Genomic DNA, 27,543 nt, shown 5'->3' on the forward strand with positions numbered 1-27,543 from the left:
ATATATTTACGACGATTACTTTAATAAATTTACTTAATCAGGATATTTATGACGATTAACACTTAAATCAAATATAATTTTGCCAGGAATATACCTAAGCCAAAATATAATCAACTACCAACACTGCCTTCCTGACCAATGCCCCCCCCCCCCCCCCCACAATTGGCATTTCCAAGGGTGCCGGGACCTAAAACTTTGACTAGTTCATCTCTCAGCTCACTTTGACACTGATGTACAGGCTTAATCAGCCTTTATTGCCAAGTCTCAAAGCTACTGATGATGATCAACCTATACTAAGAGACTTATTCAGCCTTTGTAGCCTTTCTCTGCACATAAGGTTCTGCGTTGTTCTCTCTGGCTGAAGTGATAACACTTCACGATTCTGCATACTACCGCTGGTTATATAGCTTCGGCTTATTCCATTTTTAATTCCAAGGGGGAAAAGGTAATGACTATTGAAATACCCTGTACTGCCCTATTTTCTTTAGCTGGTATGACCTGATTCGTGACACTTCTTTCCCTATGTTGTTTTTTTAGAATACTTTTCCCGAGCATAGACGCAAATCAGCACAAACGTAAATCGTGTATAAATATGCATAAGAAAATCAAAGTACTGAAGTACTGTCGGGAGTTGATTTTATCGATTATTATCAATTTTAAAATCAACGATATGTTATTTTGCATGGCAAGTAGTTTATAATCTGTATTTGAATACGCACATTTTTATAAAATGAATTCTCGAACTTTTCCGACAAGAATTTCGAGAAAACCCCATATGAATCATTTTGTGTATTATTTAAAGATAAAATTAATTCCATCAAACTGTGTATTAGTAATCGAAATGTTTAGAACTAAAAATTGCACACGTCTGGATCCAAACAAGATTAAACTCTAGTCTCGTTCAACCAGACGCTCGACTGTCTCTGTTAATATCTGACTACTAAGAGAGACTCTCTGCTTGTCGCAGATTTACGGAGACAGCCGAGCGTCTGGTTGAACGAGACTATATTGAACTCTGGCGTGGGAATACATACGACTACAAAAAAAAATTTCGTACCATATAAAATCTGACTATTTTCAAGGTGTTTATAAATATGTTTCCTTGAAAAACAATGGTACAGCATACAGTACACCGAATTTATCTATCATTTTCAAGATCGAAGTCTCGTCAGCGGTGATGATTTGTGCATTGGTCCAAACACTGTTTCACTTCCGGTTTGCCAGAGTAACTGCATATTAAAATCAACTCCCAAAAAATGCTTACATTACATAGCCTCTAGAAGTATTTGTCGCATTTATCACAAGATTTTTTTTTATACAGCTCACCATACTGACAATACCGCATAATAATATACTGCAGGCCGTTGAGCAACTGTCAAACAAACTGCATAAAGGATCTAATCATATCAAGTTCATTAACAGTTATTCAAAGAATTAAATTGATTTACTAACCCCAAAGAAGTATTCTGGGACATGCTTTACGTACGGAAGCCCGAAGAAAATTGGTGGTTCGTCCTGTAAATTTTCAACTCTGATCAATAATTCAGCGGTACTACAATGTGTCTGGTTATCACTGCCTCCATCCTGAAAAGTAATATCCCATAGTAATTAAAACCAGGTATCTGTACTTGCACTATGGAGGCTAGGTGGTCAACACATCACACGTTAATTATATCATAAATCATTAGATGTGAGTATTATATGAACGATGTAAACTGTAAACTGATGTAAACTTTCCTATAGTAAGGAAACAAGATGCCCATGGGCAACATCGCTCACCTGAGCAACAATAGGTATGATAAAATTAGCTTAACAGAGCCATAATTTGAACTATCAAATTGTTTAAATTGTTTTATGTAGTATAATACATGTAGATCCTGTATATATAAACGTCCATTGTTTAACCTGGATATTCTTATGTTTATAATCAAGTCTCTTTTCTAAAAAGATGATTTTATAGTCATATCACATGTTGATCATTGCAGTTTTCAGAGAGATACTAATTATTTGTTTACATATGGGATATAAACTTATATGAAACTTGAACCCCTTGTGAGGCCAAAGGATCCTCCAGGGGCCAAAGTCTAAAGAATTTGAAAGAACCAGCAAGATGTCAAATACTTGCATATAAGTAAAACCATATATCAAAACATTTCCTTTTTTGTGAATAATAAAAATATTTGCCTATGTAAAATTGGAATCCCAATGTGGCCCCATCCAGCTCTTCAAGATTTTGATTTGAAAGGATTTGAATTTAGGGTTTGCTTTCAGTAAAGTTACAACTTTTCTAGGCAAGTGGTTTTTAGAAAAAGATATTTTAATTATTTTTTTTTCTATTTTTCTATTCCTTTGTATTTGGTTTTTGCTTCGCCCCCCCCCCCCCGGACCATGATTTGAACAAAATTGAATCTACACCCTCTGAGGATGCTTCCACACAAGTTTCAGCTTTTCTGGCCAAATGGTTTTTGAGAAGAAATTTAAAACAAGTATTCCTTTTAAAGGAATGATCGGCAATCAACATGATCAATTTGTTGTAAAATAATTTAAAAAGTACTGTATTTTTACAAAATATAGAATATTTTGAATCTGTACACCATAATTTCATCATTATAAACAGTCAACAAATTTAATTTTGAAATAAATTTGGGGAAAGCCGTTCGTTAACCCCTTGTCTAGTTTTATATTTAATGTATCTTCTTCTTCAAAATACTGAGTAAGGCTCTTCAAAGAGCATTAACACGTATACAAAGAAAGAGTTGTATTAAAATAATTTAATGCGACTGAAAAACATTAAATGTCATCATTACTTGCTATTAAGGTCGCATTATAACGTAACCTTGTCTATAAATCAAGCCGTCTTCCTAGGCTACTATTATGCAACATCAGTAGATCGAGGTCAGTTTATGGAGCATCTTCTTATGATTGAGGTTAGTTCATCGAGGTCAACTGCATTACTGAATGAATCTTTCGATCGAAATTCTTACGCGTGAGACAAAATGTGCATTCTTGAATTAACAGGTCGAACTGTATTTTATGTATGTTTGCATCTCTAAAGGTAAATGAATTGAAATAAAACTGAGTAAAATGTTATATAAATACTAAACCAAACTTCAAGTCTTTTTTATAAGAACTACCCATGCAAGCGAAATGTGTGCGCACGTGGAATCATTTGCCGGATGCCTCATATTGACACAATAGTGATCGGCCGAAGCCGTTCACAAAAATTTAAACTATGTTAAAGAACAATCCCCTATTGTGGCCCCACCCCACCCCATGGGGTCATGATTTTCATAAATTTAAATCTGCACTACCTGGGGAAGCTTCCACACCAGTTTCAGCTTTCCTGGCTGATTGGTTTCTGGGAAGAAGATTTTAAAGATTCATTCTGTATATCCTATGTAAAACTTCGACCCCCCAATGTGGCCCAACGTAGCCCCCGGGGACAATTATTTAAACAAACTTGAGGATCATTGAATCTACACCCTCTGAGGATGCGTCCACAAAAGTTTTAGCTTTTCCGGTCAATTGGTTTCTGAGAAGAAAATTTTGAAAAAATATCAACAAACTTTTAATAAATCCTAATTATCTCATCTTGAAAGAAATCATTTTAACACACTTGAATCCCCTTTAGCTAATAATGCTTTGTGTCAAGTTTGTTTGAATTTGGTCCTGTGGTTCTGGAGAAGAAGTCGAAAATGTAAAAAGTTTACAGTAAGACGGACGGACGGACGGACGGAAGGACAGACGGACGCCGGATAAATAATGATCAGAAAAGCCTACCTGAGCTTTCAGTTCAGGCGAGCAAAAAATCGCAAATATATTAACTTAAAAAATTGAATAATTTTAAAAATATTTAAACAAATCTCTTCTTCCGAAAATAATAATTGCATATTAGTGGTCAAGACCATTCAACCCTCTTAACTACAAGCAGCCGTGAACCTAACGAAAACCAAGTCTGGTTGATTCCCCGAATTTCAATGCATACATGCGAGGGATTTTCCAAAAATAAGGATGCTTGGCTGTGCTTGGCACCAATTTTTATCAATTGTTAATCTTTGATCCTTTTATTCCTTCCTGCCTTTCTAAGTACTCGTTTTTATCCAGGATACACTTTTTATACGATCGGATTTATCTTAGCGAGCAACATCTTTGCGGTGTTTGTAACCTGTTTAAAATTCATTCACGGTAAATATCTATGGGTTAAATGCCAAGAAGAAGGCCCGTATTTGGAATACATTGTTTGCTCTTTATTTGACCATTTTGAGTATAGTGTTATGAATACGCTAAACAGCAATGAAGACACAGCTAAGTCAATGAAATTGAGAACATGATTTTTTTTTCGCTGCGGTTCAGTGTTCATTCTCATGTCTCAATATCGTTTCAGTGATATATTTACACGGTTTTCACGCAAAGAAGATGAACTAATATTACCTTGGAACACCCTCGTATTTTAATAGAATTTAAATTGTGCGCTTGATCTTTTTTCAGTTTTCAAAATTTGCTGGACTAACACCCAACATTTCTAAAACAAAAGCACTCAAGATTGGCTCAAAAATTTATTCGAATACAATTTGCAGTGATACTGGTCTATAATGGACGGCAGAACCTTTTACAATTCTTGGAATAACACATACTGCTAACCTAAATAGCATGGAACAATTGAATTTAGATAATAAACTAACACTAGTTCAAAAGAAATTAATCACTGGTTAAAAAGAAATATTTCAACGTTGGGGAAAATTACAGTCGTGAAAAGTTTACTTTTATTAAGATTCACACATTTGTTCATTTCTCATCTAAAACCTAGTTCTCAATGGCTAAATCAATTTGAAAAAATGGTGCATAATTATATTTGGAAAAATAAAATATGTAAAATATCTCGAAAAACATTACAATTGAACTATGAAAAAGGGGGATGCAGAATGACAAATGTTGATATGTTTATTTAATCTCTCAAACTAACGTGGATAAGGTGACTTTTAACAACTAACTCAATCTGGATAGGTATATTTTCCGAAAATCCGCGCGTCATTCCAATAAACTATGTCATTTTGGACCTGAATATTGTAGATAAAGGGCAAAGGCAACTCGTTAAAATTTTTGGAAGGAAACTTTATTTCATTTATTCGATTTTTTTTAAATGTAGAGACTGATAATATAAATATCATGCTTGAGTCAAAATGATAAAGATTCATAACAAATATGTGTTCTGTAAGGCTTTTTATATATGAGAAAGGATTTCATATTGTTCATGGCTTATTTGATACTCAAGGTGAATTACAGTTTTTATCCCTTATGGGATGTGTCAATGGTACAAGTTTTGAAAATATATCGTATACAAAATGGAAACAGATTATGTTATTCGTTGCATTTATGTTGTATAAAACCAGAGGTTTCTTTGCAACAGATTGTCGTAATCTATAAATGTCTATCAAAATATGTACATATATAAATATGTTTTGTTTCTGTTCTATTTTCACTTGATTTTATAATTTGATTATGTAATACTCTCCATTAATTTGGAGGAAATAAGGAATATCTTATCTTATCTTATCTTATTATCTGTGCTTGGCCAAATGTTACACCTGTAAGCAGTTTTCACATGAAGTTATTATCAAGCCATGTTATCCTGAATCTATCAAAATACTTTGTTTGTGTAAAAAAGGAGCAAGTAACATTTATGATCACTTAATTGCAAAATCAAATCATAAACCTATTTATGAAAACAAATGGCCTAAAATTTAAATTTACCTCTAGATTTTAAACAGGAAACAGGTTTATGTAAACCTTAGATCTGCTACAAAAATTCAGGATTATTATGTTTTAACTATAGAATTATCCATAGAATATAATGTACTAACAAAATACTACACATGTGTAAAATCAAAAATTCCCCACTATGTTTAACATGTTTTTAGAGCCAGAAACAATTACATCTCTCTTCGTTTATTGTCCTTCTATTTCTAAGATATGGTTTTTTATTTCTGATTGGATTTTTAGAATGTCTGGTGAAAAAAAAATGTATTTGATACCAAAATTGTTATTTTTGGTATTCCAGAAAAGAAATACATAGCTATAAACTTAACTATCATGTTAGTTAAGAGACTTATTTTTAGTCACTCCAGATTAAATGCTAATATTGCATTTGATAATATTGTAAAATATTTACAATATTACTATTCTTTAGAGAAACTAATGTTTGAAAATATATTTTACCAAAGAAAATTGTCAAAATGGGCATGCCTCTTTGATGTGGTATGATATGCAGTAAGACCTTATCATGGATAATGTTTATACCTACCCAACTTGTGTGTGAGTGGTTTGGTGTGAGTGGATGGAATAGATGTATTTGTATTGAAATGAATAAAAAAAATTCAAATGGATCGGGTAACAGACATAGCCTATGTAAACCCTCTCCAAAATAAAAAAAAAGACAAATAGTGGTGTTAAAAATATTCAAATTGTGGAGTTTAAAATATTTCTTTTGAATATAGTATAACTAGTTTACAGAGTGGTATAATTGATATGTTGTGTACATAAGACAAGTGATAATTGAACATTAAATAATTGTTATTGTATATCCAAACCAATATTTACAAACCCACTACCTCTACTAACACTCACAGAAATACAAAGCACAATTTAATGAAATAAAAATTTTTATCTGTGTTTTATATTTATTTTTGATACATTGATTAAAACTGTTTGAAAATTACAACTTTGTGTGTTTGGCTATTTTCCAAGCTTATATATATTGTTTACATTTCATAATTAATATGTTGTGTGGCCCACAGCTATAATGCAGGGTATAGAAGCAATAAAAGTTTAGCAAAAACACTGGCTTCAACATGTGAAAAATTACCATCACAAATCATGACCGATTTAACACTTATACTTATTTAACATCAGAAAGACAAATATTACCTTAGCTATAATAGTGTAATGAAGGGATGTTAACTTCTCATAGTCTAATTCCTTTTTCAAAACAACAACTCCACTGTGTTCGTTGATGTCAAAATAGTCACTATAAATATCATCTGCCTGAAATTAACTTAAATGTTACTTTCATATGCATGATAGACAATGGATTATTAAATAATCTGAGATAAAAATGGTTCACGAGAAAAGTTTTGCAATTTATACATAATTGCCTGATTAGCAAGTTTGTTACTGACTGAATAATATTTCAGGTTAATCGATTTCATAGACGGCGAGATAAATTAAAATGATTTATTTCAAAAGCACTATATATATATATATATATATATATATATATATATATATATATATATATATATATATATATATATATATATATATATATACGAGGTCTAGAATTCTATATTGTAAGTGCGTGTAGAAATAACTCAAGACATAGTTCTGGAGGCTTTATTGTACCATTATTGTGTAATGTACTTGTCCTCGTATCCCTCCGTCGAGGTCGGTAGCCTTGATGTTTAAACCAGTAACTGCATTATTCACTCTATAATTCTAAAAGCAACAAATACTAAAATTGTATGTTATGCACAACTCATGCAATTACCACCTAGTTTTACAATACATGAATATCAATTAAATCATTTATCAAATCAGTAAGCAAAATCTATTAAAGGTAAATGTACCTCCGGAATAAGAATTTGATAAGAGGGATAATCAAAAACAGGACTCTCATCGTTAATGTCATCCAGAATCAGTGTCACAGATAGGTACGCCTTAACATGGAAAAAGAAAAAACGCCGAATGAAATCTGAAGCAAAACATTTTAATGTGGCATTCATTAACTGAATAAAAAGTCAGATTTTCTTCTTTTTTTTTTCTTTTTTTTATACATTTCTAAATATTTGAAAATGAATAATTATAGATGTGCAATCTTTCCCCTGTAATAAATGTGCAAAAAAAAAAAATATGCGGAAAGATTTGTACGGCCGTTGTCTTTAAAAACATCACATTAGCATTAAAATAAAAAAGTAAAACGACGGATATGAGCTTTGCATGCTGACACTATATGTTTGTTAATTTTAAAAAAAAATTTTGGTTATTTAAATAAAAAAGTACATTTCGAAAAATTATTATATTTGTATGGTAGACATAAAAAAAACTGTCGTAATTTTGTATATTTTAAAGCATGATTCCTCACTATATTAACCTTTTAGTATTATAGACGCATTTTAACTTGTTTTTTTATATGTTTAATAGAAACAACAGATTAACCTTGATACTGTAAATACGCGTGAAAAAAGGGCAAGACATATGGAACACAGTAATATCTATAGTTATAAATTAATTCATTTAGCAATAGGTTAGGAAAGCAATTAAGAAAAAAATCGGACACAGTTTATACGAAAATAAAAAAAAAAAATTGTTGAACATTTAAGCATTGTGTTGTTAATGTGTAAAGAGTTAATTCCCGCGCTTGCGCGGGATATCATCTACTAAAAAAATTCAATTTTTTTCTACTTACAATTTGAGCATCTGTGTTGCTGCTATTTGCAAAAAAAATGAATACCAAGCTCTGTGTTCTCTGTTATAAAGAGATCAAATTAATTACACATTTAGCCTCACAACAAAAAGCCTGATTTTATAGCTAATATATCTTTATACATTTATCAAGAAAGTTTGCTATAGATACTCTCGGGTCTATGTCAGAAGCGTTAGTGTTATCTACTTACATATTTTTATGTTCACTTAGATTATTTATATGACGCTTAAACATGTACTTTCTCTTAAACGTGTAGAGTGCATGTAATCATCTCATGATAAAAACTGATGTCGAAATGAAATGGGATGTCGAAAATTACGTTTAATACCTAAATTTTGAATATATAAAAAGTAAATAACTAATGTGCGAGCAATAATTTTTTAAGGAAATAATAAAACAACTGCGTTTTATTAAGTAGAAAATAGATACTTAAATAGTTTGCAAATGACTTTAACCATGCAATAAACAAAATATATTACATGTAGGTTCATTTTTGTGTGTATTTGTATTGAATATTACAAAATGATATACTAGTAATCAATTAATCACAAAATGCGTATGAATCAAAATGATAATATTTTATCTAAGTTTTGGTTAATGATTCATCATGAGCCAAACATTAATACAAACTGAAGAAAATCGAAACAAATATATTAATCTATTTGAGAGTAAATGTGAGGGGTAACAAAATCTTAAAAATCCCTTTTTTAAAGTTTAATAATGAAAACTGATCAATACCAAAACTATTTCATGAATATTAAAGGGGAATGAAACTAAAAATATGTTGTACAATATATCAATTAATTATCATCTACTTTAATTGTAAATTGTATTTATTTTCATTAAAAACCCCGGAACAATGAATAAAACAAGAAAATAGATCGCTTAATCTAAATTTCCCGCCGCCATGGGGGCTGCCATTGAACTTTAATCTATGACGTCACACCATCTATTCCGGTTTGTCTTATCAACATAACATCATGATATTCGCTCTAAATGACAAGATCTGGAAATTTGAAACAATATTGAGACCGTTCTTTTACCTTTTGCAAACTACAAACTAACGTCAAATGGAGCATGTTGGTTGAAATCTAAAAGCGGAGGTTAGTGTCGGAGAAATCTCCGCGTAAATGTGGAAATTGTCAACAGATGCCAAGTATCATAGAAAATGCCTGCCGTTGTTATTTCGACATGGTAATTACGACTTAAAAGAATGAATTTTAAACATCCCGATTACAATTATAACATTTATTCAGTTAGCGAAGAACTTGACTTGGAATAAAAAATTTCATCGAGGTCGTTTTCAACTTTGAATGATAGCAGATTAACAGCTGTCATTTACTTATTAAAATGCATATAATGATACATGTATTTATTTTTTAGATAACGTGTGAACTCAAACATTATCAATTTTGTTTAGTCGATTATTTGAGTAACAGAAAGGCATAAACCAGCGTTAATTATATTCAGAGCACTGTGTACATTCATTTGTATATGTAAACCGAACCGGAATAGATGGTGTGACGTCAAAATAATTATTTTTTTTTGGTTTTTAATACGAAAGAGTTCTACATCATGTCAGCCTCCAGTAAATACGATTTCTCCAACTTCAAACGTTCATTAAAGCTTAATTACGTATTTTATTTTCAAAACAGCATGACCACATGTGATAATTTACACCACTTTATTAAAATAAATAAATTATGTTTTTGAATTTCCTTCTCCTTTAACTGTTGTATTATCAGAATCGTATGTTTTGTGATAAACCAATTAAATGCTGCTATCTTTTTGATTAATCAGGTTTGACGGAAACAACATCACAAAAAGTGCATATTCCGCATTAGTGGGTCACTCAAGATCTAAACAATGGCTCTCTTCATAGCCTGTACGAAGCAATGCATTGTATTATATGCGTATATATGCTTATATTCCAACATGTCGATTCTAAACTGGATAGGACGGGGGTTTTTTTTTTAAAGAAAAAAGAGGATTTAATTAGGAGAATATTAAGAGAATATTATCAATCTGAAGTTTCCAATAAAAATGTTTATCTTGTAAACATAAACACATCTGATCCTGTTTAGAATGCTGAAATAGTCCAAAAAAACGGTAAATAAAAATTGTACTCAACTTTGCAAACAAAATGGTGTATGGTATTTTAAAAAGATGTTAAACTAGTACTTTGCTTTGCCTTGACCTAAATATATATTTGAACTGTGTGTTTTAATTTAATTGTGAAAATCATGAGTGTAGAACTAAACTAAAACAATCATTAATTTAGTTGTTACGGAAAGTGTCTAGGATGTGTTTTACAATAGAACTTACTACTAAGGACCAAATTTTAAAGTGCTTATTATTTCCAACCTGCCAGTGTTTGAACTCAAGGTATCCGATCCATATTAGGACCTAATTTTTCTTAACTTTAATACCCACTATGTATTAAATACTCTGATATTAGTTTAAAACAATTTAGAGTGGTAAAAGATCAACTAAAAGAAATTTTCAAAAACACTATCAACTAATTCAAGCAGTAACTAATTAAAGACGATTGCATTAAGGTCAATGTAGAGAAACAAATATTTTCAAATAAAAAGGTATTACTAAAGATATATCGATAAATGCTTTAATAGAAAGATGTATTTTATCATTTGGAATACAAGAACTATTAGAAATAAATTTTATACCGTATAGATTTTTTTCAGAGTTAGTTTTTATAGATTGAAAGCAAAGGGGGATAATTCGTCAAGAAAAGGAAAAGGTTATTTATTAGGACACATTCCGCTCTTACATATTGATACCTAAACATGAAAATTATGTCCAATTACACTGAGTATCAAGCCCAAATATATCTGATATACATACAGATTCATTATATCTGGGGCTATCATGGGTCAGATACCTTAAAACTAATTAAGCAAACTAATGTTATTAAAACAGTTTAGAATAAATTGTCATAACTACATTTTTACATAATAAAGATGATTCCATGTGACTAAAACAGTTACGACTTTGTCGCAGGTTCTTTTGTAAAACGCAGGCAAGAAATTTTTGTTATATACATGCTAAGAAATATTTGTTTTTTGTATTTAGATTTATCATAAGAAGTCAAGCAATAATTAAATGACTGACCTCTCTATCAACAAAAGCCGTTAGGTATACATCGCATGTGACATTATAATTCTGAATGGGAGTGCAATTCCTTGATATCATGCTACTGGTTTCCTCAGACTGGACAGTATGGATGCCTACATGTAAACGAGGGCTCGCGACCAAAGCAGAAATCGAAAACGCATATATAGGGTTCTCTGTAAGATGAAGCTTTATATATATATATATATATATATATATATATATATATATATATATATATATATATATATATATATATATATATATATATATATATATATATATATATATATATATATATGATGAAAACAAACAAGAAAGCCGATTCAAAACTCTACCGATTTCATTTTAATCCTTAGGAGTTTTGCTGAAGATTTTTTATTACTTGTGTGGATTAACTTTACTGATTTTGTATTTTATATATATATTCGACATTCGACATATATAGGTGTCGGATCTCAAAGATTCACAGTTATCACATGAGTTATTAAAAAGCTCTGAAAATGACCAACGACATGAACAATATTATGGCATTAAATCATGGTTTTTTGAAAAATACAGTATCATAACTGCAGCGTTATCGCGTTATGAAAATGTATATGCACTTATCGCTGCAGATATGAGACTATATCGTTAAAAAAAATCATGATTTAATGCTTGTATTTACATTTTTTTCTTCTTGATATGTCTGCAAATGTGATTTGAAGCTTAATTTTCATATCTTACCGTAAGGGTTAGTTCATATTATTGGAAGATCCATTGTAACAGCTACAAGTGTGAACTTTGATTTTCGCTTGTGATGTTGCAGTTTACACCGTTTTACGTCTGTGATGTCATAATTAAACTCGTCATTTTAACCTTTGAGTACCATGTGCGTATTACAGTGTTATAACTGTTGTGATGTCATTACTTTTTTCCAGCAGTCTAAAATTTACCTGTGATGCTCCGATGAAAGTGAGCTTTTAATATCAGACCGTTACTAGTGGTTACATAACTGCTATTCTTCAAAATAAGGAACAAAATCAAAAATAAAATTAAGTGGCAGTTTTTCAATTAAGATATATGCCAAAAATCATTCTGTATAAAAACATATCAGACAGTTTTCGGCACTAACGGGTCTCGAAACTGTTTTTGGCATATATCATATAAATATATTGTCAGATTTTCGGGACAACACATAAATAAAGAAGGAGAAAAACATCTACAAAATCTTTTACAGCAATGATAAACAGTTTTCAGGCGTCCAAGAAACTTAAGGACATGATGGTAAGAACCAAATAATAGAAACCACTAATGGTGGCTTTAAGACTTGTTTAAACACTAGATTACTGTTGTGCAAACACAGCTCTGATGTAGACAGCTTTTCTAGCCCCATAACTGGCTGAATTTAAATATTTGGAAATACGTCTTGTCTTACTGACAACAGTATATATCTCATCAATTGCAAATTTTGCCAGAAACAATACGTAGGAAACAGGGGACCTCCGCGTATCAATAATCATCGTTCCACCAACAGCTAAGAAAATTAAAAAAAAAACCTGTCGGGGAACATATATTTTAACTTTGTCACAAATGGAAGGGCAAGATGATTTAGGCTATCGATAGCAACCCACATTGGACAGAAACTTAATCAGTTTAATTTATAAAGGTTTCTTCTGTTTTATTGTATTTTTATACTTTCATTTGTTTCTTACCCATTTTTAATTCCTTTGTTTATTGGGTTTTTACACTTTTTTTTATATTTATTTGTTTTTTTACATAGTCTGTCTCCCCAAAAAACCTTCATTACGGGTTTTCCTAAAGGTATAACTTAATTAGCAGCAACACATAATCAGCTAATTTGTTCGCGTTATTTTTCAGCACTCAAATACAGACCGTCCTCTGCGTCAGACATGGATTTTATTCCTCATGCTTTTCATCCTTAATACCATGATGTAGTTGCCACGTTTAAATTATGTGTATATATATTGGTTGGATTTTAATATAGTGCTAGATTTCTGTTCTTCTCCTTCTTTATATAGTTTTTTTTTTAAATTTTCTACATGTCCCTAGGAAGGGACGGGTCGTCACGAAAAATTGAAAATAATGTACTTTATTGTTTGTGTCGTTTGGTATTTTTAGTGCATATAATAGATGTATATATATATATATATATATATATATATATATATATATATATATATATATATATATATATATATATATATATATATATATATATCTCCATATCACAAAAGTATTTTCTTAGTGTCCGGTAAAAATATAATAAAAGAAAAAAAGCAACACTAACTGCAAAACATAAGCGCTTTCATTGTTAAAAATCTTCAGATATATATATATATATATATATATATATATATATATATATATATATATATATATATATATATATATATATATATATATATATATTCAACGTAAGCTAGTTTTTGTTCGTATTTTGAATAGCTCGTTAATAAATCATTCCAGTGCATCATAATGCTACTTGTATAACAAGTGTAGTGTACCTTTGTAGTTTCCTTCTTGAACATGTGGTGTGTGAGGTGTTGGTCCTGAAAATATGGGAGGATACTGGTCTCTATATTGGGAGGAAACACCTAAAATACACAGCTGTGTTGACGAACGAGGTTTATAGTGATTGTTCTGTGTCATGTAACTGTAACTTTTCTTTTTCATAAGTTCAAATACGAGTTATTCATAATTCTCTGGCTATGTTGAATATTGACATTTCATATGAAAATACCATTTTCTCATTTTTTGCATAGTATTGTCTTTCCAAATCTTGCATATTTCGCCCAAAATGGGTTTTTGAATGTTTGTTTTCATGCAGCGTTTAGCAGCATCCTACTATACAAATTGAGGAAATAAACCATACCTTACCATCTCTATAGAATATATATCTCTATAACATGTATCTGAGTATATTTCCACATTAAATGTAACGGATAGTTTGATTGTCCATCGTTTTTTTTTTTTAGATTTTGACCAGATTGCTGAAAACAGATTCTATTAAAATTTTCTGATAGTTTACTGCCTAAAATGGATCAGTTATTATAAGGACTACAGAATTTCAGCATTGACAATCTTTAGTGAAAAAAAAATGCACAGATCGTTTGATATTTTTTGTTAATGGCATAATATGGTTTCTTTTTCATCAGTCAGTATCATAAATGGAATCGTAGCTTAGTTACTACAGCAACATGTGAAGATAAACTCTTACCAATCAAAATGCTTTAAGAGAAAATTCCTTTTGTCATTTGAATTGGTTACATTGATTGTTTTTCAGCAATTGAATAACATTTAAGGGATGCATGTGTCATGATTCTAAAACATATTAGCTGAAAAATAATATCATACAAGATATAAGCGTCACAAGGGAAGTAATGATTACTCTGTAATTGTTTATTTTGATTCGTTTTCCTTGGGGCACAGATGTATGTAAGCAATCGATAAAATGCATTTTTAGTATGTGTGTGGAGTTTCAATGATTATTTTTCAAATAATTATAAAAATGTTAGCCATTTAATGCTTCAATTCCATTTAACACAACAAGACGTGAACATCGTCAGACATTGACTTGTTACATATAAATTTTTACCTTGCTTGATTTATTATTCAAGCAATTGTAGGAATAAAACATATAACTTCATTTGACATTGTAATTTACGTTAGACAAAAACATGGACTTGTATTACTCATGATAATCAATTAAAAATCTCCTTAATACTTTATCACATGTATATAGAAATTATAAATTAGATATTAAAACACTACAAAATGATCTTGCTATTATTTAACAAGCATTTGTTCAAATAAAAGTTTGAGTTGGGATATACTTTTATTTAATATTCTCTTTATTGTAATTATATTATCATATCATTGCCTTTTTCGTGGTTTTAGATCTGAGAAGCCTTCTGACATAAACTAAAATAAACCAATTTATACATGCACTCAAAACATGCCAGGCCTGTATCATCTTTTGGAAACTTTCTAATTGAAAAAAAAGAATTGATTATTCAAAATGCAATTTAATATGTAATGGCAACCTGAAAAATAAGCTATATCCGTCACATACAATAACTTGTACATTTAGAGTGTAAAATTTTGAGGCAATGATACTCTACATACCAATGTTTCTTGGTTTAAATAATATTCCATGAATTTATCTTTTCGGGGTTGAAAAGGATATCATAATTACACGGATGGTCAGTTAAAAAAACCCAATGACTGTATTTTAACTTATCTTAGCTAAATACCTCTTGAAACGTTTTGGACCTGATTCTAATAGTTGTTAAATTCATCATCTAACATAACAACATGAAAATGACTGTCAGTGGAAGATTAGTTTGACTTGTAAAACAATTAAATTGGACAAGTTAAAAAGTAACTTACAATAGATGATCACACTCGCAACACAGAAGAGATAAATGTTCGTCATCCTGGTCCACAGAAATCGTCTATTGTTTTCAGTGATTGAATGACACCTACAATGTACTGCCGATCACCGATGGGTTTTAAAAAATAATAACGCTTTTGATATATCGTATATGTAGATAGTGAGCAATATTTTTGGTTTTGATGTTAAATGGAAACACATAGTTATTGGTTTTTACTCTGTAAGAAATGAAACCACTGCCATGTATAATTTACTTTTATATTTTGTTGCATTAGAAATTTACAAATATAAGATGTTTTGTAGACTAGAAAATATTGTAGAAACATCAGAAGGAATCGTATGTAATTTGAAATTATGCATTCAGAAATACTTAGAAATTCTACATTGTATCGGAAATACTAGATATTATTCATTCTTCAAAACGCTCTTGGATAAATTGTAGATAATTTTATGTTGCCATGGGTGACCTGGCCCGTGGTTTTTCACATAAATAGGGAGGTAAAAAGAGACTGTGATGACGATGGGTCTACCTCCCTACAAAACGCTTTTCTTATTACAACCTTTCAACTTAAAAATTTCTGTACACTTCTCTTTATTCAGATCAATCAATAATAATATTATCTTTGTAAAAAAATAACAGTGATTTGTATAAAATGTTATTGTAACTTGATATATATAAATATATATATGGTACTTAGTCAGATATAATAGCTGTTATTACTACTACTATTACTCTTACTATTATTATTATTATCACTAATATATTAATTATTATATATTTGTTACTACAAATACATTTGAATATTGTAACATGTACTTTTGTAAATAAATATCTGGGGAAAAAAATTCGTATATGTCTGTTAATAATCAGTGATTACTTGCCTAAAACCACAGATGGAATACATTTATAAAAGATAAAGTGGTATCATTGCTAAGAAGGAAAATACTTTTTGCACATCGATAGCTACATATAAGTGCTTACACGTGAAACATCATTTACTCGATGTATTCCTCACAAGAATTTCTGAGCTGTTCACATTCATAACTGATTGGGATGATTGTAAAGATTCTTTTGTCAATGTCCTTCGAAACATCAAAGTTTTATTAGATGCATTTTTTTTTAATATGATTTCATCTTAATTTTTTACAAGGTTGTTTTTACTTATCGAAAGTTTACATCTGATAGTCAAATTAACCCTTTGATTTATTGGATTGTATACAGTTGTTGTAAAATGCATGAAGTTCTTTGAATTTCCTGTGATTGATCACAGAATTCGATTAAATCAACAAAATGTTTTATGGTGTAAAATAGTGCCTTTTCCCCCTAGCAATCTCCCCCCCCCCCCCCCGGAAAAATGGCTTTATAGCAGTTTTTCCTCCACGGAAAACTGACTATGTAGTAGGTTTTCCACCTTTTTATAGCCAGATTTCCCCGACAGAAAACCTCCTGTATAGTGGATTTTCCCCCTGTTTTACATTCCGGTCATGTTTATGGCGGACTACTCGTGACAATAATTTGCATTAACTGATGTGAGATTAATTTCTCGTAATAAAGGATAATTACTGCATTTATTAATACATAAAATAAAATACATGGTTTTTTCACCCCTGATATGAAAAAAAGGCACGCGCCTTCATAACATTCCTGTGTCATCATCATTTATTTCACTTTTTGGAACATCTTTTAACACGGATTTCGGAATACCCCAAATCTTTTTCGCCTAATCGATGCTTATGTACAGTTTTGACTTCGACGTTATGAACACATCAGAACACATTTGAGTGAAATACGCCGGTTTGTAACTTTAATATCTCCATGTATAACCATCTATGTATAAGCTCCTCCCAGGAAACTAACTGACCAATCTTGACTTAATTTTTTAGAGGAAGGGAATAAGAAATGGAAATATATTGCTTCCTTCGTCCAAAAGGCTATCAATTTTAAATTCATTCCGTTAGAATTAATAATCTTAAATATAATTATTTATTTCTTTTTCTAAATATCAAACGAGAGACAAGGTGCAATGATATGACGAGAAACTGAAATGTTTGACTTCGATTAATGGGGTTCTAAATCATGGGTAACAGGTATTATAATATTATTGATTACAAAACGCGATGTAAACATTTGTTTAAGAAAGGAAATGGCGTCACAACCAGTACAACGTCAGTATCTTTGCTGGTTACTTTGGAAAATGTGAAATGGATCCTGAACAAACCTTATGTTTATTTTATCATTTACTGCGTGCTGATTTTTCCGCTTTTTATTTTGCAACGTGATTAATAAATATACAATTTTGAAAACGATGCCATATAAAACAAGATATACGATTCACTTACCTAAAAATCTTATCATTATGATACCATTTATTTCATATTTTTGCACTAAAGATTTACTTTTGTAGCATATTATTTCTTCGAGCAATGAAACAAGGGGGGTTAAAAATGAAAAAAAGTATAAGCTTCTTCTTCTAATCAATTAGCAAGTAAAAAACGGTACATCAAATGCGCTTTGGTTGGTTATTTATTTTTGCTTTTCGGTTGCTACTTTTATGAATGAGAGTTTATTGATTTTTTTATTTAGTAATATATTATATCCTTTATTTATACATATTATGAATTGATTAAAGGTTTTGAAAAAAAATGAATTTACCATCGTGTCTTTTTGAAAAAAAAGGAAAAGCAAATTTAAACGTAATGTTCAACCATTTTGATAAAGAAATATATAAGTAAATGTGTATTTTTAAATGATCTTTTCAATTTTTAAATGACCTTAAAAACATATTAATGTGGTCATCTATAGTTTTTGAGATATGGGGCCCTAAAAAACACTGTTTATTATAATTGGATTTCAAACACCGGGCTCAAAAAAACAACAAAGGCCCATACCCTGGTAGCTAAAATTTTCAGAGTTATTTACTAGTGGTATACCACTACCACTTTGAAAATGGTTAAGAGGTCATCTCTAGAATTGGAGATTCGTGTCCCCACCTACAGAACACTATTCAATCATTATAATTGGTTTAAAACATCGGGCCCTGAAATATCGAGGGCCACTATCCTCAGGGCTGAAATGTCTGTAAACAGATAGCCCTGCTATGACCTTGAATTGCCATTACATAATGGTCACTATGATATTTATGTGTACCTAGATGCTGTGCACTGAATGGTGTTAATGATAATTGACAGAATGAACTCTGTGACTCTTGTAGCAATGCGTAGTATTCCTAAATGATGTTATGAAACCAGGTCATAATACGGGCAGAATAATATCCAAATTGAGAGTTTAACAACATGTGACCTATTTGGCGATTCTGTGTCTGCAACGAATGCTCTAGTATTCTATATTGAGTCATGTATTGTGTATTCTATATATTAACCTTTGTAACCTTTTATGCCGTGTATGAATGAACGTATTGTGAGTAAGTGATGCCTCATACTAGGTGGGGGGGCTCCGAGACCCAGGACTCGGAGACCCACATCCTGCATCCAGACTCTTTGATTGGCAGTTTTGACGGTTTTGTTACTTTATTTAGAAATAAAATATTAATCTTAATTTTGAACACTAAATGTTCACTCATGATCGTCGTATATGGGCCGAACTAGTCAAAACTGTCCATCATAAGTAAAACCTTATATATACCCATATGAAATGAGATTGTGCAGACTCCTGATTTGGGCTGCTTTAGATTGTTGTAATCTTAACTATACGATCACGCTTAATAAAACCGCTTGAGAAAGAAATACTGGACTTGTCATCCATAAGCTTGAGCTGACCCTCAATAGGATCCTGTAAGACAGAAGGCTTACAAGAACTTTCTTGGTGCCAGTGACCAGGACTGAGCGAAGTTCAATACAGAGTAAGGTAAGAACCATTTCTATATGTCTCTTATAGCTATCTCGAAGTAAACAACTTTGTCTAAGCAACCAATATGGCGACAGGTGATGGGTTTGATAAAAAAGAATTTAAAAATCAAATGGAGCAATTAGAAAAACAATTCGCGGGGTTGGGTCAGAACAAAGAAAATAAAGGGCAAGAAACAGGTCAAAAATCCCCAGAAAAAGAGCAGATTAAACAAAATACTTTTGAAACATATCATGATGCTAGGCCGTATGAAACTCGTGAAACTCGACACCGAGTCCCAGATCAGGATGATGAAAAAGATTTTTTTATTGGTCAAGTTAAAGCTATAACAGCTGCACTCTCAGTGCCCCTATCTTCTGTGATAACTCCTTTTGAGGGAGATGCTCAAAAATTTAAACAGTGGATAAAGGAAGTTGAAAAGTACAGTGTTATGTCTGGGAAACAAGGTCATGAGATCCCCATGCTTGCATACATAACGAGTAAGGGTTCAGTTGGGGATTATATTAAAAGGTATTTAGATGAAACAGATGCGTCTGAAGAAATCCCATCTTGGAACGATCTTAAGGAATCCCTTAAAAATAGATTTGCAGAAATAACAGACCCCCAACACGCGTTAGCAGTAATGCGTAAGACTCGACAACATTCAAATGAAAGTGTTCAGTTGTTCGCCGAGAGACTATTGCAAATCGCGGAAGACGCCTACAGTAATGACAGACTAAAAGACCCTTTGATACAACAACAGTTAGTAGATATCTTTTGTGACGGGTTGACATTCGACTACCTCAGAATGAAAATTTTGCGAGAAAACCCTAAAGATTTAGAATCCGCAATTCAAATAGCAATGCGAGAACAAAATCTGAGACAAAGGCTAGCGATAAGAGGGTCAAATATGACAGAAATTGTACAAAGTAATGACAACAGACGAACTCCTTCAAATTTTGATACTACTCTTCCCTTATTAAAGGATAGAGCAGATAATCTTACCTCAGTAGAAACAAGGCATGTAGAACCAATGGAAATTGACCATGCGCGTAATAGTAGGTGTTTTAAATGTAAACAGACGGGTCATAGGGCTCGATTTTGTACTCAAAATAAATCCCAAGTCAGGTCCCGTCCTCAAATAGATAAACGACCCAGTCAAAACAAACCCGTCCATAATATAGAGCAGAGACCCCGTTCGCCTGTGGAATGTTGGAATTGTGGTAAAGTAGGTCATGTGCGTGCAGATTGTTGGGGCTCGCATATGTATCAAAGAACGCAGCAAAATCGGGGCAGACCATCAAATCGTCAAGGCCGAACATATAAATCTAGCGACCAAGTAAATAGGGGATCGTCTCAAAATTTCAAATCGCGCTCTTACTTTGACAAACAAAAACAGGAAAACTAAGACGTTCTTCCTTCGTTGAAGCCCGAAGAAAGAACTTTAAACAAAGACCTACATATGAAATTAATTTTACTAACAACCCCAGTAGCTGTTTATTAAAAGTAGGTAAAAATAAATTTAGAGCTTTGGTAGATACAGGTGCAGCCGTATCTCTAATTAGTAAGAAAATGTATGATAATCTATTTCCCCGCCCCAAGTTGTTTAAAAATGACATCCCCTCCTTACAAGCAGCAAATGGCAATTCTTTAATTGCGATAGGGTATGTAAATATTTCCTTTAAGATTTCAGGGTTAACTTTAGACCACAAACTTTATGTGACAAAGGGACTCAACCGAAACATGATTCTCGGTCGTGATTGGCTCAAGAAAAACAATGTTCGTTTATACTTTGATCTTGGACTCATGCGTATTGATGGCAAAGTATACGCGGAACTTAAAGAAGATTTACATATCTCAACTATTGTAAGAACTCCTAAGAAACTTATTATGAGACCAAACACGGTGACTGTATTCTATGGAAAAATAAATAACAATTTTCCTCTGGAAAAAAATGACTTGGTTGAAGTGAACAGCATAGACAATAACTGCATTATGGAAGACCCAGGACTATATTTAAAAGACGCCGTTTGTATAGTTCGGAAGGATAAGAAAGTTCCAATGATCTTCGTTAACCAAACTAACAAAAACTATAAAATTCCAAGAGGCTACATAGTAGGACGAATTACCGCATTAAAACAGAAGGAAATCTCAGAAATACAGACTACTCAAGACACAAAAGAAGAAATTGATGTACCTAGAAGATTTGAACACTCAATCAAAAGACTTGTGAGCAAAAACAATGATTTATTTGCAAAGAAAGACAGTGACCTTGGAGTGACTGATACTGTTAAAATGAAGATAGAAACTGGAGATCACCACCCAATAAAGAACAGACCCTACCGTGTACCCTTAAATAAAAGACAGATAATTGACAAGGCCATACTGGAAATGATGGACGCAAAGATAATTGAGAGATCACAATCGCCTTGGTCATTTCCCTTAGTAGTGGTGAAGAAAAAGGACGGATCAGACCGGATGTGCGTTGACTTTAGAAGCTTGAATAAGATAGTGAAGCCCGTATCATTCCCGCTACCGTTGATTGATGACATCCTATGTTTACTAGGTAAGGCAAAATATTTCACTGCACTAGACTTAAAGAGTGGATATTGGCAAGTGAAATTAGAAGATTCAAGTAAAGAAAAAACGGCCTTTGCATGTCACAAAGGACTATTCCAATTTAACCGGATGCCATTTGGGTTGAGTAATGCACCAGCAGTCTTTCAAGAGCTGATGAACATAGTTCTTCAAGGACAAGAGGAGTTTGCTATCGCATACCTGGATGACATTCTTATATTTTCAGAGACACCGGAAGATCATCTTCGTCATATTCAAGACGTTTTCAACCGCCTAAGGAAGCATGGACTTAAAATGAAGCTAAAGAAATGTAGTTTCTTCAAGGAACAGACAGAATATCTTGGTTTCATCATTGATGAACATGGCGTTACACCTGATCCAAAGAAAGTCGAAGCTATAAGAAAGTTACCAGCGCCCACTACAGTCCGAGAAGTTCGTGGCTTTATAGGTATGTGTAGTTATTACAGGAGATTTATACCGAACTTCTCTAAGATTGCAGAACCCTTGATTGACTTAACCAGAAAATATGCAAGGTTCAAATGGACGCCATGTTGCCAAAAAGCGTTTGACTTTATTAAAGAAAGTTTAACGGTAGTGCCTTTACTAGCATATCCAGATACTAATAAGCCTTACATCCTGTACACCGATGCCAGCGACAATTGTATTGGAGCGTGCCTTACTCAAAAGACAGATGAGGGAGAAGATAAGCCAATATATTACTTATCCCACAAGCTGAGTAAAACTCAAGAAAAGTGGTCAACCATAGAAAAGGAGGCATTTGCAATCCATTACGCCCTTCAGAAGTTAGACCATTATTTACACGGTGCTCAGTTTACTATAAGAACAGACCATAAGCCGCTCAAGTATATCTTAGAATCTCCAATGCAAAATAAGAAAATTCAACTATGGGCATTAAGTATTGCAGGATATAACTGTAAGGTAGAGTACATAGAAGGAAGATTTAACTGCTGTGCAGATCTCTTATCCCGATTACCGACAGTCAACCTCGAGTGTGAAGAGGAAGAACAATCAGAGCATGACGAACCAGATGTTAAGGACAATTTCTTTGAAGTGAACGTACTTAACTCCAATGCCTTTTCGCCTAAGAGATTAGCCAGATGTGAAGTTAAACAACACGACGAATTGGTCAAACCCTTTATTGATCTACCAGAGGATATCAACATCAAAGAAAGTCAACAACACGACGAACAGATCAAGAAACTGAAGAATCGGTTAAGTAAAGGAACAGCAACAGCAACTGAAGAAAAGAAGTTCCTGGAAATTGATGGTTTAATGTACTATCTTTCAGATGGAGACTCAGAAGGCCCAAAACTTCGCCTGTATGTACCACGTGAGTTAGAACTTTTAGTAGTGCAGCAATATCATGACGGACTTGGACATATGGGAGTGGACAAAACATATGACGTAATCAGACAAAAGTACTACATACCAAATTTGTACAAAAGGTTATACTCTTATATAGAAGGATGTGTAGTATGCCAAACGAGGAGCAATAAGAAAAATCAGCCTCCACTTCAAGAGACAGATATACCACCTTTTCCAATGGCTAAAGTAGGACTTGATCTATCAGGACCATATCCAACATCCTTGTCGGGAAACAAGTACATAGTTTCTTTTATTGACATCTACTCTGGTTGGCCAGAAGCTTTTCCCGTTCCTGATAAGTCAGCTGACAACATAGTACATCTTATCTTAGAAGAAATATATCCAAGATATGGCTGTCCTCTTCAAATCCTCACAGACAACGGAACAGAAAATGTGAATAAGAAAGTGGAAGAAACTTTAAAAGAATTGAATATCAACCATATCAAAACATCTTATTACAGTCCTCAAGGTAATGGTAAAGTAGAACGATTTCATAGAACTCTACATGACGTGATGGCTAAGAAAACAACAGACAATGCTCAAACATGGGATATTCATCTTAATCAGACGTTGGCAGCCATTCGTTTCCATCCTAACGATTCGTCAAAGTTTTCTCCATATTACCTTATGTACAACAGAGATGTCGTATTACCTCTTGATACGTTAATGAAACCTCGAAGGAGATATGCGGGAGAAGATCAACACAAGATCGCCCTTCAAGAACAACATAAAGCTTTCCTGCTAGTACATCGTAATATGAAGGAAGCTAAGAAGAAACAGAAAGCTCAGGCCGATAAGAGAAGCAAAGATGAAAATTTTCAGGTAGGTGACCCTGTCTACCTTAAGAACAACAGAAGACAAAATAAGTTAGATAAAAAGTGGCTACCATATTATCGAATCATAGAGCAGAAAGGACCAGTTAGTTTCGTGGTGAGAGATCAATTGACTGGATTAACCACCAAATGCCATGCGCGACAATTAAGACTGGCAGATATTTCGCACTGGCCCCTTTCACAAACTACTGAAGATGGTGGAAGAACTCTAAGAAAAACTAACTATGTGGTGCCACCGGAAGACGAATCGTCGTCAGAAAATGAAGACATGCACCCAGAACCATTGGAAAGAGCTATACAGTCCAAACAATGGGAAAGAGAAGGATCTTCAGACGAAGAGGATATTCCCCTAGCAGAACTTCAAAGACGTATAAGAGCTAAGACGATCATGGATGATCAGCAGTATAAACACGAAAACGATCAGACCGTAGATTCAGAATCGGATGAGACCCATGAGTCAAAACAATGTGATGAAAATAGTGGTCAAGACTATGAAATACCCTTAGATAACCAAAATGTACCCTTAGATGAAAATATGGAAATAGATGAAATAGTCCCTAAAGTAGGTCTAGGCTTCAAACCAATCCCTAAACCCCGTAAATCTAATAAACAAAAATTTAAAGAGGATTGTTTAGTTGTCTTAAAACAGTTAGTAATAGGGTAGATAAAGTATCCTTTATTTTCAGATGTCAGAATCTGAGTTATTGGAACTGAGATTGACGCCCCCTAGTGAACTTTATATCAAAATAAAGTTTGGAGGAGTCACATTGACAGCAACCTTGAACATATACAGCCATTATTTGAGTGATACAGAGCCATACTCTGATATGGTTATGCTAATCATTAGAGGAGAAATCACCTCCGCGAGCGTTAGGAGGGAGGGGGTCACTCGAAACCGAATGTAGATGTAAATAATCTCGAATGAGCTTTGCTTTGTACATATATCATGCTTATTAAAAAAAAAAAAAAAAAAAAAAAAAAAAATAGGGATATAGCAATTTAGCTTTTCTCTTGTTCATGGGTGGATGTTCCTGATGTCTTGCATTTCTTGCAGCAAATGGCAAGTGCAAGATCGGAGCATCCATCAGGGAGAGCGGAAGAGGAAATGGAAAGCATTGACAACCTTGAGGAAAGAGCTATGAGGATCAACTCATTATATACCCCTGGGAACATTTACCCTGACCAGCTACCTTATCCTGTTATCGATCAAATTATGAAGTATCACCGTCTAGCAAACGCGGAATTGACCCCAAAGAAATATGTCAATGTAGAGTTGAGGCGATTTAACGTATATTCTAAGTACCTAAATAGGAGGTTAAGTCCGGAAACACTGAGACCTAGCTTTATTCGAAACCTAAAATTGATGATGAGAATTCTAAGGGATTGTGAACGCTTAGGACCTGAAGAATTAGAGTATCTGTCGGCAATGGTCCTAGATCTAGTTGATATGGGGAGTATTCAAAATGACGCAGCCGGGTTGAATATGCAGTTCAGAGATCTTAATGAACCACATTAAATGGGGAGCCTTATTAAACTTATGTACTAAATAAGGTAATAATTCATTTATTTTACAGAAATGGCCGAAAGTCAGAAAACTCCCAGGGAATTATTCACTGGAGAAGATATTTATCCAGATTTGCCCCCATTAATCTTGGATAAAATCATGACATACCATCGCTTGGCAAACGCGGAAATCGAACCAAAGAGAACAGTTTTGTTAGAGTTAAAGAGAATGGATGAATATGCTGATGCATTTTTTAGAAAATTTAGTCCAACTTTCATAACGAACATAAACAGGTTATTGAAAATTAAGAAAAAATTCGATGAAATTTATCATCTTTTTGATACCATTGGTCATGAAGAGACTAGGTATTTACAATTCATCTTAGCAAACGAGGTCGTCCCAAACTCGTTTAGAGTAGGTGAAAATGGGGTGATAATGGATTTCAATCCAATCGAAAACGAATTAGTACTTCTTGACATAAATGGTGAACTTTTTAGGTTGGGTTAATCCAAGGTCTTAATATATCGAACGTTCTTTTCAGATGTCCGATCCACGACCGTCGCCCCGCTCACTTACATCATTTTCACAATCGGGGAAGAAATTTTCAGACAAATCAAGACTTAGACCCGACCCAAAACGTGAATGGTCAATGAAGCTAGAAATGCCGAAGCAGGGAACAAATACTAACTCACAACAATTACACTCTAATTTGGGCTCCTTACAACCTGGCTTTGAAAGAAATAAATTTGTAAAACTTCCAAGAGTTTCACATCCTAAGGTAGAAATTCCTCAGGCATTAGTCCCAATGATCTCTGACGATGAAGATATACCGTTAAGTAAAATCTGTGAATTGATCCGTGATTTACCCGAATTGGTTAAGGCTCAAATAATGAAGTATCAGAGAATCGCGGAACAAAATCGCCCTACTAGGCTTAAGATAAATTCAGAATTTCAAAGAATAGTAACCCTACAAGCCATAGTGATAGGAAATAATGAAACGCTGCTGCTATACCCCTCTTTCATCAAATTTATGAAAAAACATTTTCCACTTGATTTAGTAGAAACTCATTCAAAAATGATAGAAATGTCAGAAACGAGAAGGAATGTAATTGGCTGGATGTACCAATTTGAAAGAACTTTCTGCAAACACCCTTGTATTAGAAGTTTCAATTATTAATTGCAGGATGAAGTGGGTCTTGACAGTATTCCTCCTAGCTGGAGTGTTTGGGATACCTTTCGCAAACAATATCGTCAGGAAAAATGTAATTTTTGAAAAAGTTAAGGATATTTCTCTGGTGCAAGGAAAATGGACAGCAATCACGACAATAAGCTTAAATCCTTATTATACCATTCTTAATTTGTTACAAACGGAATTAGTAACTGTCAAAAATACTT

General features: G+C 32.8%; 2 protein-coding genes across 2 annotated transcripts in view; both read right to left on the reverse strand.

Moving 5' to 3' along the window:
- LOC105326562 (receptor-type tyrosine-protein phosphatase epsilon) overlaps positions 1–27,543 on the reverse strand; it is a 136,443-nt gene that overhangs the window by 57,547 nt on the left and 51,353 nt on the right. The gene's annotated exons all lie outside the window — the stretch shown is intronic.
- On the reverse strand, positions 1,152–7,706 carry LOC136270315 (cadherin-related family member 1-like). Its single transcript, XM_066067659.1, has 5 exons — positions 7,623–7,706; positions 7,399–7,491; positions 6,925–7,041; positions 1,453–1,584; positions 1,152–1,229 (listed from the first exon to the last, which is right to left on the reverse strand). The coding sequence occupies exons 2-5, from the start codon at positions 7,399–7,401 to the stop codon at positions 1,152–1,154; spliced, it is 330 nt and encodes a 109-aa protein (XP_065923731.1). The 5' UTR covers positions 7,402–7,491; positions 7,623–7,706.

Source organism: Magallana gigas, chromosome 7 (genome assembly GCF_963853765.1).
Source record: "Magallana gigas chromosome 7, xbMagGiga1.1, whole genome shotgun sequence".
In the NCBI taxonomy this organism is placed as follows: Eukaryota; Metazoa; Mollusca; class Bivalvia; order Ostreida; family Ostreidae; genus Magallana; species Magallana gigas.